The sequence below is a fragment of the Ptychodera flava genome, chromosome 9 (assembly GCF_041260155.1).
Source record: "Ptychodera flava strain L36383 chromosome 9, AS_Pfla_20210202, whole genome shotgun sequence".
Lineage (NCBI taxonomy): Eukaryota > Metazoa > Hemichordata > Enteropneusta > Ptychoderidae > Ptychodera > Ptychodera flava.
The window spans coordinates 41405242-41422430 of NC_091936.1; the positions used below are offsets into that span (position 1 = coordinate 41405242).

The 17189-nt window shown below is 37.6% G+C and overlaps 3 protein-coding genes across 3 annotated transcripts; all 3 read right to left on the reverse strand.

The window, feature by feature from the left end:
* Nucleotides 1-24: 24 nt before the first annotated feature.
* On the reverse strand, nucleotides 25-5153 carry LOC139141026 (uncharacterized). The gene is made up of 5 exons (XM_070710591.1): nucleotides 4983-5153; nucleotides 2423-2528; nucleotides 1905-2018; nucleotides 1201-1279; nucleotides 25-226 (listed from the first exon to the last, which is right to left on the reverse strand). Exons 1-5 carry the CDS (start codon nucleotides 5090-5092, stop codon nucleotides 126-128), a joined length of 510 nt encoding a protein of 169 aa, XP_070566692.1. The 5' UTR covers nucleotides 5093-5153; the 3' UTR covers nucleotides 25-125.
* A 3253-nt stretch (nucleotides 5154-8406) lies between these two features.
* LOC139141027 (uncharacterized) lies at nucleotides 8407-13458 on the reverse strand. The gene is made up of 5 exons (XM_070710592.1): nucleotides 13250-13458; nucleotides 11133-11241; nucleotides 10099-10212; nucleotides 9638-9716; nucleotides 8407-8990 (listed from the first exon to the last, which is right to left on the reverse strand). Exons 1-5 carry the CDS (start codon nucleotides 13348-13350, stop codon nucleotides 8899-8901), a joined length of 495 nt encoding a protein of 164 aa, XP_070566693.1. The 5' UTR covers nucleotides 13351-13458; the 3' UTR covers nucleotides 8407-8898.
* A 264-nt stretch (nucleotides 13459-13722) lies between these two features.
* Nucleotides 13723-16735, reverse strand: LOC139141028 (uncharacterized). The gene is made up of 5 exons (XM_070710593.1): nucleotides 16498-16735; nucleotides 16082-16190; nucleotides 15450-15563; nucleotides 15223-15301; nucleotides 13723-14287 (listed from the first exon to the last, which is right to left on the reverse strand). Exons 1-5 carry the CDS (start codon nucleotides 16593-16595, stop codon nucleotides 14196-14198), a joined length of 492 nt encoding a protein of 163 aa, XP_070566694.1. The 5' UTR covers nucleotides 16596-16735; the 3' UTR covers nucleotides 13723-14195.
* Between the last annotated feature and the right edge of the window lie 454 nt (nucleotides 16736-17189).

Here is a 17189-nt window from a genome sequence, read left to right on the forward strand (position 1 = left end):
TTCGAATGACACGTTTTAAAGAAATGTGTGGAAGACACTGTTTATTGCGATTACAATTTGTATGTAATAAATCTATCCCAGGCTATTCTCAAATGCTAATTACAATCATTTAGGAAAAAACAAAGTTACACTGGTGTGTAGACTTCGCAGTTAGCCACGCTGTACTGGGTGCAGGCAGTGTCACCTGAACTCTCGGTGTAGCCTTCGGCTTCATGAAGTTTTGCTCCTAAAATAAAAAAGAAGGAAAAATGGAGTTCAGTACAAAGTTGTAGTAGGTGTCGTCGATTATTTAGCAATAAATAATTTATCGAACAATTTTGCATCACTTGTTCAAAATGTGACAGGATATCCAGGACCGACAATAGAGTAGACATGCAAACTACATCACCCTCAAGTTTATATTTGGTCAAATCAGCAACATGTACATAGTGTACGGGACCATTGTCTGTATATTTTGTGTGCTAGGTTTAAAAGAATATTCCATTGTCAAATCTCGGCGGCATGTTGAAATACCAGTTATTGAGATAGAGAACACAAGCATATATTATCCAACACTTGTACGGTTATCTTCGACTTACGAATTTCATAAACTAGTGATAGTTAATATTTTATGCGATGATGATAGTCGACGTCAAACCAACCGGTATTTCTCGGAGACTAGACTTCAATCGTAAATATTGTGAGAAAGTACTGACAGAAAGTTTTGGCCATGAAAGGGACCGTAAGTGTAGTCTTGTTGACATTTTCAAGTAATCGGTACGTCTCAACGAGAATTTCATTGTCTATTACATTGCAAATGGTAAAGTTATACGTTCTCAGTATTTTGCTGGTAAACACTCTTTATATGTATGGTAAACATTATTATTGTTTGCACAATGCATTATATACGGATATGAATGTTTTATTGAACAATAAGAATATGCCCTATCATTTACGATTACGTATTGACGAGCAGAATACTGGGTATTTCAAGTGTGTTGGGAAGCAAAAAAAGTGACAAATATGTGATGTACAGAACATAGTCACAGCTATTGTCCCTTGAAGTATGCTATGATATCGATACGCTGTAAACGGAAATTCGTATTCGAAAGTGCTAATTAAAAAAAACAAATAAAAGCCCAAATATCAAAGGTTTTCAGCCAGAAAAGCTGGGCCAATTCAGGCTTACTCCTCCAATCGGCTTTTAGGGACGTTACATACCTACAACCAAGTTGTGCATGGCGCAATAGTTCGCACCGTTGTCCAAAGTTGCAGACTTAGCAGTACGGCTTGAAGAACCCTGGAACAACAAATAAACAAACAAATAAATAAATAAGAAAGAAAGACAGAATAACCCTGTTATCAACAATTATTCCTTCCGAGTCTGGCGCTGAAATTGGACAAGGTGAAAACAAAACTTCTTGAAATCATCTGTTAATTTAAGTATACTTTTATGTTATGTTATTATGATCAAACCACTGATCTCTCACGATTGTCGTACTGTTTCCATGTTGAATCAGAAACTCAAAAATAAACAGAGGACTAATCAAAAACGTAAATGTATGAACGAAACAATGTAAAACATAAAGGAGGGGTCGAATCAGACACGGTAATTCGGAATCACGTGATACAAACCGGAGTCACGTGACACAAATCAACGGATAGATTGCGAATACAAGGACAGCGTACATCCGATGCTACACTTTATTTTTCCTGCCTAGAGGAGAAGATGAATTTACACATTCGAAAGTTACACGATACATTACCTCCGTTCCAATATCAAAAGACCAAGTACATATTTGAAATGTCAGAGATTTAATATGCAATGGTGATTTTTGCGTAAATTTAACTCAACTTTGCAACCTCCGCTAAGATCCAGCGCTTTCTTCCCAATGGTTTGGAACTTTCCGATGAAATTCACTTACCTTCAATTTACATAATCCACCTGATTCATTCAAGACAAAGGCCATAGCGTCAACAAACAACAAGTCAGGAGTAGAGTGTTTTGCTCTGATGGCACCGCCGTTGGAAAATGTCAACTGAAAGGGGTTAATATGTACATTAGTAACTAGATAAAAAGGGGGAAAGAAAACCAACTGTACACGATCAATTGAATTAAAAGGAAATGTCATTGCAGAAATGCTTTTTTTCATTCTTTAAAATTTAAATGTAGTTTCTGTTTATACATAAATAATTTAAAATTCAAGGTTCGTGTAAGAGCGCTTTCATATTAAGGTGATTACAAATTTCGTCTCATCTCCTACCGTTCGCGTAATTGATGACTCACCACAATGCATGCAATGAGAATCTTTTGTCTTGGAGATAGACGCGCCTCCGCTCTCGTGCAGTACATTGGATCTCAGCGGGCCAATCAAATATCACAAAGAAGCTGAAATATGTTAATTACTTGCAACTTGATTTTTGTTTGATGTTGACCACATACCTTGTAATTGCATTTGATTCCATCACCACAGTTGTCTGGGCCCTTCCATGCCTTGATTTGAGCCTTGAGCTTGTCATGGACTTCCGTGCACGGTAATGCAAAAGTCCTAAGAGTACATACGCAAAAATAAAAGCACAACGGTTCAGGAATTTACAGAAATGTTTCATACATTCTGCCAGTTTGCCACCCTACCCTCTAAAAATCATGAATAAGCGAATGAGTGTAGATATCTTAATGTGCCGTACATTGATCCAATTGGCTCGGAAACATTGAAACTATAGAAGAGCGACATCAAACCCATTTCTCAGTTTCATAAAGCATGTAGACATGACAGAATTATATCATCAGCGACATTTCCCCAACTACTAACTGTACATAATATATGATAACTGAGAAAGAAACAACAGCTGTAAATTTTGATAATAATTCCTGTTCTATCAAATAAAAATATATCATTATTCTCTTACCCATTGTGAATACTGTATGCCACTCAAAATACCGTGCGGTATGCATGCTATTGTTAACGAATGAATTCCAGTGTGGGCTAAAATTTAATTCCTTGTCAACAAGGACGCCAGACATTACAAACTCGTATTGTACTGACAAGTTGTACACTGCATTTGGACAAGATATAGGAAGTAGTACGAACAATTGATTTGACAGAGAACATAATGACTGGACAATGGATCGGAGTCACAGCTTATGGAGATTAAAGGATTGGATTGACCTTCCCGTGACCCAGGCATCTGATGTAATCTTCAAATACAATGGACAAACCGATGGTCACATACGCATTTCAATAATTCATATTTCCCTAGCATGTTTTGCAGCCGTTCTGGTTTCACCATATGCATTACATATGATCACCAGAATTTCAGCATGCCCAACCTTTAAATAGCAACATATGCTTTCTTGGTTAAAAAATACTGGTAACAAATTTTCACGTAAAGTTGACTAGATTTTGTCCTCTGACATTTTGTAGTCTTCCCTTCGATCCGGGTACTTTTGTTAACAGTAACATTTACGGTCGCGATGGAGTGTATTTGTACAGTACTTATATCTCCACCTTACTTCAGATGATAGAATATGTCATAGCACATGTTATCAAGCGATTACATTTCCTGAAAGTTTTCTACTAATCCAATCCATCCTTTTCATTTTGTAGAGTTGTGGGTTAGTAAAGAAGATCCATTCAACGGTAATAATAAGCAGAAAAACAAAAAACTGATTACCGAGGGGCTGATGACTGGGCTAACGCAAACGACATGTTATTTGGATGGGGAGGTAGCAGACGACCGTACCTTGTAAAAGCAACCGTATTTCCTCCCTTTGATCATCGTCTAGTCCAGTCGATTTTACGAACGTTTTACAGAAAAACAGGCTACTATAATATGCACTCTCTTTTTCTTTTAGAAAAGCATTGCTGTAGCAAATTCTCAGCAGTTTTGTCACGGTATTAAGCCAATCAGTGGTGGTTTAACGGAAAAATTTATTAAATTTCTGCACACGTTGATCGTCTATGAACTGGTCGGTGACACACTGGAGGCCTGCACAATATTTCAATATCATACACATTATGGTAATAGTCTAGCTATTGCGACGATTTATAACTCTTTTTATCAGATAATCTCTTCGGTTAGGTTTAAATGAAAATTCAACATTATCGGACTTTAAACCACTGGCATCTTCAGTTACTTATCTCGCGGGCAGATGTTTTCAGAGAGTACACCAGATGGTCTACGAAAACAGGCATGGACATCACCACCTTTTACATTCAGCAAGCCGAGACCTCGATCACGTGATCAACGACCAGGAATCATACAAGTTCCGGGAAAAGAGAACTTTATCGTTCTTCGAGACACCGGAACACGATTGAGACTAATTTGGGAGTGTAGAGTAAAAGATTGTAGTAATGTTGGATTAATAAACCAACAAATTTCAGCTCATCTACTTTTCTTTTTTCGCAATTCACTTGTTTTTATGGGTAATTTGTAATATTGCAACTTTCAGCTATAGGGCACCTATACTTTTGATAAATTTGAACAAATAAAAGATCATATTCTCCCAAATTAGGTCGAATGGTGTTAGTAATAATATAACTGAAGTCATCGAATGGCCAAAAATTTTTACGGTGGTTTGCTGTGCTATAAAGACCACAAGCAAAAGTTTGACAAATAATACCTTCCATAGACCCACATGTCAATTACAGAAAACATATTTAACGATTAAACCAGAGATGATGCCCCGAGATATGTTGTATTAAACTTTGGAAAGTTACATGATCGTATGGTGTCCTACAGATTACGTATATGTTCTCGGAACAGGTGCCGTTGCTGCCGTTTTGGCAAAAAAGTATTTTTTCATTTGAAACCTTAAGTTTAATGTAACATTTTGAGAAAGGAGTAAATATTTCACGTGAGAACAAAGCTTTATGTATAAGTCACAACTCGACAGAACAAAGCTTTATGTATAAGTCACAACTCGACAAACTGAAAGTTACAAAGTATGTCGGAAACGACGAAAAACTTCGCAGGAAAGAAGAATACCCTAAGGAGCTTACCAATCCGCTTTGCATGATGCGTGGTTGGGATATGACGTTTGGTCAGCTCCGAATCCGAGTTCGGCAAAAGCGAACAGAAATCCACAGATTACGGTCAACTTTACGAGCATCTTGGCAATCTGGCGGGCTAACCTGCAAGTGAACAATTTTTTTGTGAACTGCAAGGTGTATATCGTCACGTCATTTGCATAAAGTACCATGTGACCTGAAGTTATGCTGTTCTCCCTTCAAACTAAACCCACGGGGAATTGAAAGTACTTTGATAGGTTTCTTCATTCATGGATGGTAAAATTGCCTGAGACGACTGGACATCTTGTATTCTAGTTTGAAAGAAACCTGTACCCTATTTTTAATGCTAGCAGAAAAATTTAGTCCAACCGAATTTCCCACAATGTCAAATTTCCAACAGAGGGAGGGAACAGCCATGGTTCCACACCTTTACTTTCTGCTACCATGAGGTTGGCATACGGTGCCAGCGCGGTGATGTACACAATAAGGATGAGAATTATTGGTTAAAATCAACGTTTCACCTTCCCTTTTGTGAAATTTTCGCCCATGAATGAAATCGTTTAAAATAAGTACACTGCCATATTGACAGAGATTCCTAGCATGCATAGCTGCTTTACCACCTTTCAAAGAAACTGCTCACTTCTCCAAAAACAAATGAATCTTGCGTTTTGAAGAGCTATTTATAGAAAATTGTATGGATAGAAAAAGACACGTCTACACCGTATGGCAAAGAATTTAAAAGTGTTCAGTTAAAAATACGGCGTTATGACACGTCGCCAAAAATGTGCAACATAATTTGGTGAGCAAACGGCTGGCCAATCGGATGGCGCTATGTATAGATTACAAGGCGTATCATCTTTGTAGATCAAAATGAAGATAGCGTTAAAAATCTTTATTTTTAGATCTGAGAATTAAACCATTTATAGGTAATCTAGTATTTCGAATAAAATATTCAACGTATAAATACGAGAGAGTTGGATGGACAGGAAGCCCGCTGTAGACATATGATGTGAATATCTACAGTAAGTGCAATGTAAACAACACTTCAATGAGTTGTTTCGGCCGCTGCCCGATTCAAAATGTATGGAGGCGTATGCCAGGATAAGACCTGTGCGGCCCGTACAGTTTTGAAGATAAAGATGCGTGTAGCCAATTTCACAGTCACTTTATATCATCGTTTCGTTTTTAAACTGTTACATTCTTGACATTTTTATTATTTTCTGGTATTTTGTTGTGTTGTGAAATACACGTTTCTGCTCTGAAGCATCCAAGCATGTCTAGAGTTCATCTTGTTAACCGTAGACCCTCCTAAAGATTTTTGGAGGGTCTATGTGTTAAACTATCTTTTGGCGTTTAATGCCAAATATGGTTGTTGGTACCTGAATTCTAGTTCGGACTATAATATGTCAACAATAGCACTGCATGGTGTACAGAATTCGTTGTCTTCAACACTAGGGTAAGTAACTAAGTATTTCAACATACCTTTGGGAGAGTAGAAAATGTATTCGTTTCATGGAAAAATAATGAAAATATTATCGAAATTTACAGATATTTTTCCTTTGAAACAAAGGAAGATTTAAAAAAGGAATGTTGTGTTGTTTCGGTTTGGATTTTCACAAATTCTGTGCTTCTGAATTCAAACTTGTTGTCACAAAAAACACTACAAAAGAGGTTGGGTATCAATTAGCAAGACATATTACTATTATAAATGACAAGCCATATGTTACAGATTTTGACAAAAATTTTGCATTTGCATTAACTTTGTTGCCCGACATTTACTTGCTAGTAATTTAATTCCATTAGTGAAATACCATTCTTCGTTGATAGAGTACGTATTTCCAGGAGACTTCGTATAAATCTCACTACACAGTATTGCCTAGATTTGATGAGTAAAAGCTATTCGATGCCACCATTTAAATCACTTAAATTAGCTGACATCCGGTATTTGCAATCGGTCAGAGTGTTTAAAACCATCCAACTCAGTAAGCGTGTTGCTAATCTGATTATATTCGTGAAGGGGAGTGTGTGTGTGCTTGGATGGTAGAAGGGGGAGGGCGCCCTGGATCGAATTTCTAATTTGGACGCCTATCGCTGCGTTCTGCTTCACCTCCGTATTGTGTCACTGGTGGTAATATTCCATTTGCAGTTATTTAAATCTTCTGTTGGCCGATGCAAATGATGTGAAATTTTGGTGAACAGATGGCGCTAATCGACGGGCGGTCTGGTTGATGCGATGACGTGGATTCAAGAGGGAGCTTTCACTAAAATGTGGAGACGGACAGTGTTGCTTGGGCGGGAAAATTGGCATATCGAGGTACATTTCTCTTTCTCCAGGATGATAGTGTTTCGTGCTGTGATCTGCTCTATTGATGAAACTAGGGGATTCCTCCAAAGGCAATATCTTTCAAGGTTGACCAGCTGGCCAATGTCTTCAGACATGGTGAATCTCGTTGTTTTGATTTATAAAGGGTCAACACGAACTTCACCAGTGACAAACGTGTTGTAACCCAAATACCCTTACTGCAAGTATTTCATGACGTTTTGAGCTGAGCACATATGAATACGTCTAAAATCAGTTGTATGAATTCGAATGGGAAAGATTCTAGCCTACCGTAGGTGTTCAAACAGACAGATACCATGGGATATGATTTTGCTTGATCTAGGACCCCCCCCCTTCAAAACGGATGTAATGAAACTCAAACTACGCCAAAGGGGCTATTTAAAAGCGTTAATCAAAAGTCATACACCACATCGGCTATTCCCCCATTCATAGGTTTCAAAAGAGTTAAAACCGCACGGTCTCTTTCTCCTAGTTTGGTTTATAACCTACTACATGGGATAATTGTCTCGTACAAGTGTCTGTGGTGAGGGTAGTAAAATGCGGTGGTTAATTTGCTATACGTCAATTTTCGAACGCTACAATGCGTTTCGGTGTATTGCCTTCATTGAAATTTCCTGGTCACTTTTCCGTTGAAAAAACTAGTATTTGGGTGATGACTTCATAGTGTACGTTTCTGAGTAATGAGACTAGATTTTGTAGAAACCACCATTGGCCAAACGTTTCAGTTTTACTGCAATAATAAGGTAGTCCATTTATACTTATTGAAGACGTAGTGGATAAATTCCCGAGGTGTATATGTACAACCTGTTCTTAAAATTTGTTGATCTCGTGTTTACACTACTATAGGAGACTCTCATGCAATAGACAGTAGAGGGGCAACTTCTACTTTACATGGTTATGCAGTGACACTTCGATAGCAGCGTCACGACCAATCAGATTCTCTCTACTTGCACCATCAACATACCGGTGTACGAACCTCCGAACAAGACTTCAGCCAAAGTACCGCCATACCCACGTAGTTATCACACTAGCGATGCTTTCATCATCAAAAGAAGTGTAATGGCTAATTCTGAGTAATATATCAAACTTTTACTGAAAAAAATTTACAGGTAACAATGGATTTCAATACTTAAGGTCTGCTGATGGCTTTCTTGACGTTCTCTTCTCACTTCTATTTCAATAATTTGTATTATGTATAAAGTAACTCGTCATTTAAGCCCACTTGGCTAAAGGGTATTATTCTTGATGTGTAAGTCGTCCTCATATTACTGAAATTAACTTACCTATGTAACTTAATTGTATTCATTTTTACCTTACCGATTGCTAGCATTTTTATGAAAATAAAATAAACTCCGATTGGTATCATTTCTATGAAAAAAGCAAACTATCAACAATATCACTAGAATAGCAAAAATTTGTATCCTGTCCTGATGAGCAGTTCTCAATGATCCATTTTTGTGAAATTATTTTAAAATGAATTTTTTTCAAAAAAATTAAACGATAGGAATGTTTGACATAAAAAAATCTTCCTGTAAAGGCATTTCGAAGTTGCATTGAGTGCGCCCTCTAGTAGACTGTACAGTTGGCAGAGCTGTACTGTGTACATATGCTATCGCTGGTGGTTTTGGTATAACCTTTGACCTTGTGAAGTTCCGCCCCTGGAAGGAAAGACAATATTGTCAAGACCAACGGTGAGAGCTTGGTAAGTACTCCTGTGTTGGTTTAATCACATTCCGCATTAATTTCCTTGTTTTAAGGCAGATGAAAGGTGTTGTCTTATTAAAAAACTCGTTCAAACTCGTTTGTTCCAGCAAGTTATTTCCTATGGAGGGGGCGGACTAAAAGTTTTTGGGCGCCTAAAAACTGTTTGTTCATACTTTGCTGAAGTAAGCTAAAAACAATTCTCTTTCCGAAACAAGGGTACAAGTCAAGGGTCATTTCACGTATTTTGGGACTGAATAAGAACACAACTTAAAATTTACCGACATTTGAAATACAAAATTGCTGCTATAACGTGTGTTAAAACAGGAAAAAATTAAAAGTTGATTTTTCACAAGACTAGAAAGTGAAAATTTCATATGTTAGACATACAGACCAACGAGGAAACAGAAGCAACAGACTAGCAGAGTATTGTGAAATATCAGTCTACGAAAAACTGTTACAGACGTGAATTCTACATCCTAGAGAACGGCAAAGTTCCCCGGATTTGAAATGACAGAAACCGTTCAATGTACCCTGGATGTTATGAACTTTGGAGACTGTTTCTCCAAGTACACATTTCTTTGATATCATGATCAATACATACCTTCGATTAAGTTGTGAATATTGCAATAGTTAGTGCCATAATCCAAAACTGCATACCATACGTCGGAAGACGAAAAACCCTGAAATGATAAATTGGAAAATGCACACATACGTGAAAAGGGTCAAGTTAAGAAAAATATTAAAGGGTGATACGGACAAATATGGCCATAATTTGACGGCAAATCAGGAAAACTACTTCGTACAGATGCAACCTTGCTGTGTAAAGTTTTTGGGTTTGAAAGTGTTAAACAGTCTTGATATTGTTAGGCAACGAGTTGTAGCAACTGGAAAGAATACAGTGCGGGCAACTCTGCTGTTGGTGTTCCAACTCGGACTTTCTCGTACTTGTTGTATAAGGGAATATATTAACGCACTGCTTTTGGAATAAAAATAGTTTCATTCGGAAGGAAGTGATATGTCAGTCAGACAAATTTGGGATAACAAATATTCACTTATACATACCTCGGCCTTGCAAGTCAGGTTCGCATTAACGAACGTAAATGTGAACGTATCGACATATTTCTTAACAGGCGTCGTGTGTGTTCCTTTTATGTAAGTTGCGTTTGAAAATATCACCTGCAGAACAAAGAAAAACCCAAAATATGATGAATTAGGTCCGAAAATGTCTCACTCCTGTACACATGAGGCAAGACTACAAATACAAGCTTGAGAAGCAAATAATCAGGTAGCATTAAAGGTTGCCAATCATAAAAGCTAGCGTACTGGAAACGTATTTCTTTATTTTAGAGGGGACGGTAAAATCCAAATCCGTTTTGTGTGCGTCAAAATCACAATGAGTCCTACTCTAATAAAATAATGAAACAAAAATTCAGAACGCTAAAACATAATAAATACGATATATCAAGTGCAACACATGCAAGAAGAACAGAAGAGAAACTCGACATTAATGAGAAAGAATGGACAGCCACGAGACGCGTATTCGTGAGTGGTTTTGTACGTGTTGACTCAACTAAATGTGACTATAGGGCTCCGATGTAGTCCTATCTCTGCGTTCATAGAGAAAAAATGGGACACAAATTACGACAGCCTAAAAACCAAAAATAACATAATTTGAACTCTGATAGAAGAATACAGACTACTGGAAATTGAAAAAGTATTAACGTAAAGTTTGTTTGATGCATGTGTAGATTTTGCACAACATGTGCGTTAAAGACAGGCACTAGATACTAAAAAACAGTAGCTTTCCTGAAACCAATTTCACATAAAGGGGTTTCTTTTTTGGGGGGGTTGACACCAAAATGAAGGAATTACGTTCTATAATGTGTCAGCTTGCATGATCGACAATCCCTTGCCAAATCTTGTCCCTAAGTTTGTCAATAACGCTAACCAATACTTGTAACCTTGAACAGAATCAACACTGCGGCAATGCCTTCGGAAACTGCTGTTCAGGTTAGGGGCTAGCGATGTCTTCGATTTTAATGCGTCATCTAAGTAACCATTACATCATAAATAACCGGAAATTTAGAGTTTCATACCTCGTAGAGACATTTTTCTCCGCCGCCTTCACAATTTTCCGGTCCCTTCCATTTCTTCATTTGGTTCACTATCCGTGTGTTCACTTCCTTGCATGATATGCCAAATGTCCTGTTTAAACAGCGAAATAACAAAACAGGAATGACTGCTCAATGAAAATACCGACATTAGTCAGAAAAATATGGGCAGTTCATCACGTGACAGTAATGGTGAGGCCTTTCTAAAATATGGCGACCCATGTTTCAACAAAATCACCATTGTCCTTTATACTCAAAAATTATTTTGGAGAAGCTGAATGCAAAAACAACGTTGAATGCACAACAGACCACCTGTCAAGTCGTCCTAGAAGTTCAAGGTCATCAAATGCGGGGGAGTTTTCTCCTTCATCTTTCGAAGGATAAACAAACAATGCAAACAACAATGAACGCGGGTCAGCGTCATTTGTGATTCTCACCCATAGACATCAGAAATGTGAATTCAATTATAAAATCGTCTTCACACTGCGTGAAGATTTTTTAAAGCTCCATAAACTGTATCTTTTGGCTATTTTTTCAGAACTTTTGTTCTGTGGCTTCCCTACACTTTCTACATTGAATACCTAAACTGTAATTTAATGCCAAGTATTTAGCATATCAATACAACCTATATGAGTATAATCTACATTGTTATTGTTGAAAATTGTATTCAAGTCCGGACTAGAATTCATTTGTAAACAATAAACAATGATCACCACACACATATAAGCTGTGTTGACTATAAGAATACAGCGTGACAAACAGATTAGGGTCAGACACGGCTAATGGTAGGCTGTTGCGTAGATCGTGGGGTGAACGCCTTGGCCAGCTAGTAACGCAGTTGATGTGAAAAGCCAGGCGACTGGGGCCAGTCCATTGCCCCCCCCCCCCCCCCCCTAGAAGTGAGGAGGAACTCACAGTACATTTTTCTATTCATGACGGGCGAAAACTCATGCCCAATGCGAAAATATTTTAAAAGATTTTTCCCCTGAAAATGAAAAGAGGAAAGCAAATAAACGTGACGATGGATGGAAGTATTTGTGAATGGCTGGATAGATTTCTTTTGACAGCGAGCGCAAGCTCTTCCAGTTGTCCTCTAACACGGCGATTTATGTTCAGTAAGGAACACACTATAGCTACAAATGTAAGGAGCAAACTAAATTCTCGTAATTTTAACGGAAAACAGTGGGCTCTCGAAAAAGAAAAACATCAACTAGTCTCCGGGAGGGGGAAACTTGAAGATGTCTTGACACGTCCATATTCACACGATTGGAACTAATTTGGGATAATTGGATGTTCTTATTTTTTAAATTTCTCAAAATATCCCAATTAGTTCCAATTGTGTTTATATATAAACCAGTTGTTCTAATGATTTTACCATACAGAATTATGTTGTACTGGACAGCAACTTGAAGTAGTGTCTGATACACGACAGCTATATCGATTGAATTGAATACTTCGTTAAGAACGCTAGTCACACAGTAACGACTGCGATAACTTGCCCTGGAATCTTAAACCATAAATTACAATACAACAACCTAAAACGTGAAATAGCGAAAGTTGTTTGACCTATGGAACAATGTTCACGACCTTGATGACCCTTCCGAGGCCAGGGATAATGGGCCCTTATCTATACGATATATGCCTGCAGTTGCCTTGACTCGAGCTTGTTGACGTGTGCTAACCAAACAATAAAGACTGGAGCACAAAGACAAGGAATGCGCAATATGAAGCCGTGTAAGTTGTAATTTCGACCAAATGCAGGTACCACGAACATCACAGCACCTGCAGCTCTAGGCCTACAAGTACGACCGCTGTCTCTCACACTAGTACATGGTTCATACCACAGACATCCAGAGATGTTGGCTGCGGTGTTTCTCGACATGTTGGTGCGAATGAGCACGGGTAACTAATTTTCCTGCACAGCAAAAGTGTGTGGTTGAAGCAAAAGTGTCGTAAAAATTCGCTGACGACACCACATCACAATATGATGATGACGTAGTTACGAAGAGGCGTGGACAGCGATTTGTTTACCTCGGCCTATAGCATTGTATAGCCATGGTATAGCCATGTCTCTGCTGAACAGAAACACCTCGGAATCTTACCAATCAACTTTGCATGACGCGTGCAGTGGATTTTGAAATCCATAACCCAGTACAACACATCCAAAGATTAATCCACAAGCAACGGCGAACTTGGCGTGCATATCTGAACGGTGACTGTGTCTTCCAACACGTGATATATTGTCAAGTTGTGTTACTGCGACGCTCCTGTGATGTGTCTGCAACAGTCACGGGATCAGGTGATGCGAATGTTGGCTATTCTATCTTTTAACGGCACCCACATGCAAATTACGCCATGTGTGGTGATCATCAGGAGGGAAACCATACGTACTATTTTTGTTTACAGGAAGTTCTTTGAAATTGTTCTCATTTAACAGACCAATTAACAAAGAAAACAGGGTTATTATTATTTCCTATATAATAACGAACTGAAGGAGAATCAAGTATTCCTGAACAAGTAATTACATGTATAACTTCAGCCGTGATTGTCAGGCAAACTTGAATAATCACTGGTATTTATATGGTTTTCAATGGCTTTTATTTATAAACATTTGGACTACAAAAACGATATCTTAATCTGAACAATCAATCAATTATTATCCATCTTTTACGTGCAAAACTGTATACTAAAAGATAATTCATTCACACTTGATTATCTTTGAAACACGGGATGGGGATGACGTACCGAGCAGCTCTCCAGGAGCCAAGACGCACTATAAACGTATGAAAGTTTTCATGATACGTTTTTTTGCAACATAAATTGTCCAAAATCTCTGACTAGCGTGAGTGGCAAAGTCAAATGGAATAAAATAACGGTACACGATTTCGTACTTTCAACCTAAGTTGTTTAAAATGACCATGCACTTCTTGTAAAAGTGTTCTATTGTACATAATGAACACTAAAACCAAGAAAAGGTTTATCAGCTGCGACCAGAAACGGAGTTTGCAATGAATACTGCGCTCTATGAGTTCAAAGTTCAAAGTTTTTTCAATAGATATCACAATCGGCGGTGGCGAACTGTGTACAAATTTTGTTCTTGGTGTCTTCTGTGTACCCTGGAAGTTGAAGAAGACCAGCTCCTGAAAAAATTAAAGACTCATGATTTAGCAGATGTTTCAGAAATAAAAATTGTGTGAGTTAAAAAACAAAAGCTGGATGAGATAAAATCACTTCCCAAGATTCAGGACAGATTAGAACAATGGTTGAGCTACCATCACTGATAGCGTATAGATGATTGTGTCACTGTATGCATAGTTTGTGTGTGTATTCAAGTATGTATAATTATGTGAATATACAGTCACAGTGTATCAATAGCTGTATCTTTTAGCATTATTTTTGTGATTTTTCTTCCAAACTGAAACAAGTTCCTGGGAATGTACTCATTGTGGGGTGTTTATACAAGTATAATAAACTGTCCACTTGGACTGCATGTGCAATTTTGAACAAGATAATTAACAAACATTTGCCCAAACGTAAAATGGCGCCCTCATTCAAATAAAGAGAAAACACTGTATGCCGTGCGACGAGCACATATGCATTAGAAATCTTCACTGAAACAACAGAGTAGTCCAATATAATGCACAGTGCTGAATGTTTTCCACTGTGACACCATATGCTTTGTTTTCTTTGTAATATTACCAGTTTTTAAAAAATTGCAGGAAAGCAATATAACGGTTAAAATTTAAAATTACTTGTCCAATTTTTCTGTAGTAAAAGATTATATTCTTTAAAATTTGTACAATTTAAAGAAAACCCAAGAAAATAGAAAGCATTTTTCAGGTCAATACATTTCAAGAGTTACAGCAAAGCTGCAGACAAACAGTGATTGGAAAGTGGTTACACTACTCACTGCTTATTTCAACAATGCGAACACTACGCTGTGCAGCAGATCATGAAAAATACAACTTGTTTTGCAATTTTGGCTTTATTTAATTAAATAAAAATAAATAAAATTTAAATTGAATAAATAAATAAATTCCACTCTGATCTCATGAGCAATATTAATCTGACTCACCAGATATTATGTTGTGTAGATTGCAGTAGTTTGTCCCATAATCCAAAATAGCATACCACAGCCTTGACCTTGAAAATCCCTGCAGAAGAATATTGTATAGGTCGTAAAAGAGAAATATTTTAAGAAGTGTATATCATTGGTAATGTTGCCAAAAATCTGAGAGCAAATCTGTCATACTAGGAAGATGAAACGCTATGGTTAAATAACGAGAATGAATACTTACTCACCTTTACATGACAGCTTGACCCTTCAAAACAAAGTTCAAATGTCATGTCATCAATATATTTTTTCACTGGAGTGGTATGTGTTGCCTCGATATATGTGTCATTTGAATAAATAAGCTGAAATGTACAATAAAGCATTAAATAAGATGTAAGGCTATAGACATTCTCGAGCATCATGACTCATCTTTAATGATAAGAATCTGCATTGAATGACTGAAATGACAAAACTATTGAAATGGCTTTGTTGTTATATTTTAGGTATGAGATACGGCATTGATAAATAGCCTGGCTTTCTTGTACCCCCCCCCCCCAAAAAAAAAAAAAGAAGAAGAAGAAGAAGAAAACAAAACTGAAAGCTAAGTAAAATAAAAATAAAAGCTATATTTCTTTTTTTGTTTTATTTTGATCGTTTTGCTCCTTTGCTTGTCCAATATATTCCTGAACTGGTGTAATGCAAAACGTTCTGACTTTTAACTTGAATAGGAGCTGATCATGATCTCTCTCAGCTGAATGACCGCTAAAAATGAAAACACACAACGTTATCATTGACAAAGTGACAGAAGGGAGGGGAGGAAAGCAAAATGGATAATTCTTATGAAAATATCCACCGTTTGGTGGCCTTTATTATGACCTACCTCATATAAGCATTTTTGACCCCCACTTTGGCAGTTGTCTGCACCAGTCCATTTCTTGAGTTGATCCACTATCTTGGTTTTGATGTACGTGCAGTTCTCCAAAAACGACCTCATAAATATAGACCGAAAAGGCGATTATAAATACTACTACTACTAGTACCTGCAGTACTTGGTAGCGAAATGTGTGAAAATGCACACGACGCGTCGAAGACGAGTTCATTTTTCCGCCTGTATCAATAAAATATGTTACTTTAGCTATATGAGGGACGTTTTTTGTGCTGTTCGTGTAATACAACTATCGCAAATGTCACTTTGATATTTAAAAGCACAGTCCCTCTACACACGGAGGAACTGTGTTAAAATTGATGAAAACTGCGGCTCTGGCAATAAACCACGAAGAGCCAACGCCAACTCACCAATCTACTTCGCATTGGGCATGCCATGGGTACGGCCACAAAGTATATGAAGTTCGAAACAGAACGACTAAGCAAAAGAGGATAAAACCGGTCTTCATGTTAGAAATTTCCTCACTGCATCGTGTAAAAAGTAAGGTTGACAGCTCGTAATACACTCCTACAGGGTACAAGGTGACAGCACCACTACTGCAAATCAACTCGCCCGCCGCCACATCGTATGATTTGTTCTGTCCTCATGTTGACCTGCGTAGATGTTGAATTTTCTGATTTATTCCCCTACCAGAGGGCCGTCAAAGTGGAGTAGATTTGTCCTATTACGGCATCTGTGATCGTTCAAGAGTATATATGCCCTTTTAAAAATTTTATTGGCTCAATATTTCATTTTTCACGACGCTCCTTCCGCAAAAGATAATTTGAAATTAAACATTAGTCACTGCCACAAAGGGAGTAAGATATCCTCCCATAACAGCCGATCACCTGATATCTTCGAAAATGACGTATTTCACCTTCGACCTAGTCGTTCGTTTTTAAAATGCTGCTTTTGACTTTATCTTCCATCTTTCTGAAATATGAAGCAATAAAACTTTTATTCATTTCTATTTCAGAAGGAAAGCTTCCATGTCACAGAGCGAGATTTATTTTATTTTGAGGAAAATACCGAATGTATCAATAATTAATGTTGAGGGCGCTTT

What these genes read in the sequence shown, in the direction of transcription:
- LOC139141027 (XM_070710592.1), bottom strand. Translation starts at nt 13,350, where the DNA reads ATGCACGCCAAGTTCGCCGTTGCTTGTGGATTAATCTTTGGATGTGTT. An exon ending in GCGTCATGCAAAGTTGATTG is followed by an intron (nt 11,242 to 13,249) that starts GTAAGATTCCGA and finishes CTGTTTAAACAG; the next exon opens with GACATTTGGCATATCATGCA. An exon ending in GAGAAAAATGTCTCTACGAG is followed by an intron (nt 10,213 to 11,132) that starts GTATGAAACTCT and finishes TTTGTTCTGCAG; the next exon opens with GTGATATTTTCAAACGCAAC.
- LOC139141028 (XM_070710593.1), bottom strand. Translation starts at nt 16,595, where the DNA reads ATGAAGACCGGTTTTATCCTCTTTTGCTTAGTCGTTCTGTTTCGAACT. An exon ending in GTCAAAAATGCTTATATGAG is followed by an intron (nt 15,564 to 16,081) that starts GTAGGTCATAAT and finishes TGTACATTTCAG; the next exon opens with CTTATTTATTCAAATGACAC. An exon ending in GGTCAAGCTGTCATGTAAAG is followed by an intron (nt 15,302 to 15,449) that starts GTGAGTAAGTAT and finishes ATTCTTCTGCAG; the next exon opens with GGATTTTCAAGGTCAAGGCT.
- LOC139141026 (XM_070710591.1), bottom strand. Translation starts at nt 5,092, where the DNA reads ATGCTCGTAAAGTTGACCGTAATCTGTGGATTTCTGTTCGCTTTTGCC. An exon ending in GAATCAAATGCAATTACAAG is followed by an intron (nt 2,019 to 2,422) that starts GTATGTGGTCAA and finishes AACCCCTTTCAG; the next exon opens with TTGACATTTTCCAACGGCGG. An exon ending in CATGCACAACTTGGTTGTAG is followed by an intron (nt 227 to 1,200) that starts GTATGTAACGTC and finishes TTTTTATTTTAG; the next exon opens with GAGCAAAACTTCATGAAGCC.